Source organism: Sinocyclocheilus rhinocerous, unplaced genomic scaffold (genome assembly GCF_001515625.1).
Source record: "Sinocyclocheilus rhinocerous isolate Xijiao unplaced genomic scaffold, SAMN03320098_v1.1 scaffold3411, whole genome shotgun sequence".
NCBI classification, from domain to species: domain Eukaryota; kingdom Metazoa; phylum Chordata; class Actinopteri; order Cypriniformes; family Cyprinidae; genus Sinocyclocheilus; species Sinocyclocheilus rhinocerous.
Genome location: NW_015657957.1, coordinates 202,053 through 205,658, shown reverse-complemented (window position 1 = coordinate 205,658; position 3,606 = coordinate 202,053). Strand labels below are relative to the sequence as shown.

The 3,606-nt window shown below is 38.6% G+C and overlaps 1 protein-coding gene across 2 annotated transcripts in view; it reads right to left on the bottom strand.

Moving 5' to 3' along the window:
• LOC107721647 (E3 ubiquitin-protein ligase Praja-2-like) overlaps positions 1-3,606 on the bottom strand; it is a 22,229-nt gene that overhangs the window by 2,894 nt on the left and 15,729 nt on the right. For both annotated transcript variants that reach the window (XM_016529764.1, XM_016529765.1), the window contains exon 8: positions 1,255-1,370. In XM_016529764.1, coding sequence (XP_016385250.1) covers positions 1,255-1,370 — 116 coding nt within the window. The remainder of the gene's footprint in view (positions 1-1,254; positions 1,371-3,606) is intronic.

The following is a 3,606-nucleotide window of genomic DNA, read 5'->3' as shown; positions in this document are numbered from 1 at the left end:
CATATGTGGTTTCAACAACCAGATGCATTTACACTTGTCCAGTTTCGTCTGGAATGCGGCCCAGACCACCTCCTGAAGTGGTTTGAGCGATCGGATTTATATCCGTCTCGAATGCGTTTCGGAGGGCATTTACACCTGGCCTTTTCACGATTGGATAGCTATCCGATCAGACAAAACACATGAAGTGACCAGGTGTAAACAGCCCCATAGAATCATAGGCTGCGTTTACACTTGGCATTAACATGCGATCACCGTGATCTGATCAAGCAGATCGGATCATCAGTCAATCAGAACACGGCGCGTTTACACTTGGCAACATCAACTGACTTCTCTATCTGGATAACCGATCGGATCTGTATTTCCCGCGCAATATTTAAATAAGTCTGCGGTGCAAAGTCGACCTGAAGTGGTGGGTTTTCTTTTGAAAACCATTTTCAGTCGCGGCCTCGCGGGACATTTTACTAATCCCGAAAAATGAGGATGAGGAGGCTGCAGTTATTAATAGGGTGGATATATTCCGTTGTGGAAACAGTAAAAAGAAACATATTTCTTCTGACAGTTCGCGAGAGAGGGGGCAGGGTTTTGTGTGACGTCCACCTGCGAATGCAGACACGATGGCTGGATTGCGTTTACATTACACTGAGATCCGATCACAATGCGTCCTCGACTACCTCTGGACCAGGACCCGCTGACCGGATAACATTCCAATCAGAAGCGCGTTTACACTTGTCTTTTCAATGTGTATGTGGACAACATCCAGATACAGGTCGCATGTTAATGCCAAGTGTAAACGCAGCCATATATGGTCATCGAAAGCTCAAACGTGCTTGCCTGACATGCATTTGTGTCGCGCATTAAGCTTCCATGTTCACCATAAATGATGAGCTCAATTTATGTGTAGATAAATAAATTATATACTTAAAAGTTATAGAAATACCTAAATTGAATCTCTTCATTATATAAAATGATAATGACTATTCAAAAGACTTGGATGCATATGGATTACTTTTACAATACAGTCTTTTTGGACTTTTTAATGCGTGAAAGTTTTGGTTGCATGGACTTTCAATGGATGCACAAAAACAATGAGAGAATATTGAGTTTCTTTATTCATGTTCTAAAAAAATAAACGAAAATCTAACAAGTCGGAATCAAAATGGGAGGAAAATGATGACAGAATGTTAATTTTTGAGTGAAATAACTATTTCATTTTTTTTTTGTCTCTTTCACAATCTCCAAGAAAAACAGCATTACCTTTCTGAGCCAGAGAGCGACACAGAGTTTATGGAACATGTGGCGGCACGGCAGCTGGGTCGCAATCTCATCTTTGACATATTCACAACAGCAGATGGCACAGCACTGCTCCTGCTCTGCAGAACCAAAGAGAGTGTGCATGTGAATGCATGCAAAAGGTTCAGCTTGTGAACCTATGACACCAAACCAAATATTTAAACATGTCTTGATCCAGTCACGCACACATCAAATTATTCATTTCAGTTGTTAGGGCTGAAACTGAAGTCATTTTATGCTTTCCAAAGCAGATTTATCGCCCCAAATGCGCTCAGGCCATAAAGTTGAAGTGGGCATTAGTGTGAGAGCATGATTTTCCTGGCATTCATCCCGTGTGTTGAGTTTTGTGAAAAACATTTCTCATCTGGTGCTCGTATTGCACTAAAAAAAACACGAGTACACAAAGTATTTCAAGTTAATCACTTACAGGTGATGAGTTTGGGTTTCAGTGTCTGTCAGTGTGTCTCACACACTACAATTTCCCAAAAGTGAGAAACAGGAAGGCAAATTATGTAAATAGTACAACCATGTAAACTCACACCCTGTTCATAACACTCCTATAGAGGCTGTAATATCCCTCTTGACTGTAATATCAGTTCACTGTGTTATACAGTAAAGTGTATACAATTGCTGTATTCTTAAAAGTTCATGTCTGTTCTGACCTGTTATGAACACTTATGATGTAAAGCTGTATGTAGTGTTGGAATTGACCCTTCCCCGGGAGTTTGATTGACAGGCGATCTGACTAATCATAATGCAGAATCTGATATTTTGTCCAACGAACCAGACAGGAGAGTAGATTAACGTCAGTGGACTTGAAATGGAGTGCATTGACGTCTTTCTGAAGTTGAAACAAGACACCTTCTGATGTTCATTCGTGCTGTAACTAGTAAAGAGGAAGAGATGATCGATTCACGTGCTGCTTGAACTGAGGCGCTACAGCAATCTGTCACGTCCTATTAAAGAGCCACAAACCTGTATTTGTTGTTTGAATTTCTTAAAAATGACAAAATTTGAAAGCGGAGACATTGTTTCATACCAAAAGTAACCTGCTCTGTCTTGTCTGTCGGCGCTTTGTCAGTGACCTCAGAGATGTATTTTTCACTGTGTGAAAACATGAAGTGTGGCGTGAGAGCGCCATGGCTTGTCGTACATCGTAACAAGCCGCGACCATGCGAGCATCTGCGATTTTCTCCCGAGAAAAAAAATAAATAAAAATCGCCTGCGAATCAAAATTATATAAAGCATGTGTCAAAATTAGCATGTTAACACATGCTATGAATTTTTCAGTTTAACGCGTTAAAAATATTTAACGCAATTAACGCAGGAGCGGAGCTACGGTTGGCCACCCCACTCACAACTGCTGCTTCGGTCTCTTTTTCTTGACAAGAATTGCGCTTATTTAGACGCAGAACGTCTTTACCATCACATCAAACGAGAGACCTTTCAGACGCGCACTGCAACTTCACCTCAGCACCAGGTGCGAGTCAAACGAGCGCGGAAAAGGTACAGGTGATGAGGAGCTTCAGAGTGCTCTACAACTGCACATTCAAATGCAGTGGCGTGCGCTGTATATAATTTCATATTAAAGTGCAAATGAAACTACGAGCATGCAATGCCAAAGTTATGTCATCAGTTAAGTAACGAAGTTACTAAAAAGTTGATTAAAGCTGCCTTAAAACTGTGCATGCATGTAAGTATTTGTTATATTTGAGTCACATTTAAGAACATGTAGTGGTTTTCAAAACGGTTCTGGAGCAGCCCAGCACTGTCTCTAAATAATCTCAATAATCACTCAATAATACTGTAATGTTGAATGGCTATATCCAATGGTTAAATATTAGGGGGAAAAAATCCTAGACATCAGTATTATTGGAATCAGTGATACTCGCTTTCAGTCACAAAATTTGTTTAAAATATACTGTCTTTAAGATGTTTCTACATTAATTTGAAGATTGAATGTGAAATTATTGCAATATAAAAGTATATTTAAAAACTTTAATGTTAGGTGGGAATAATCGCGATTAATGTCAGAAAAATGTGAGCTTAATTAGTTATTTTTAATTGATTGACAGTACACACACACATATATACATATATATATATATATATGAAGAGTTCATTTGCAAAAACCGATAACAATTTTTGCAATTTTTTATTGCACATTCCAAGTAATATCAAACTGCAGTTGGGTTGTTTTGATTAAGTAATAATAACTTAAATACAGGTAATTTACAAAATTAAAGTTAATTGAAAGTATGTTTTTTTTTTTACATATTAAAAGTTTGTTTTATAGCAAAAGCAGATAACTCCAAC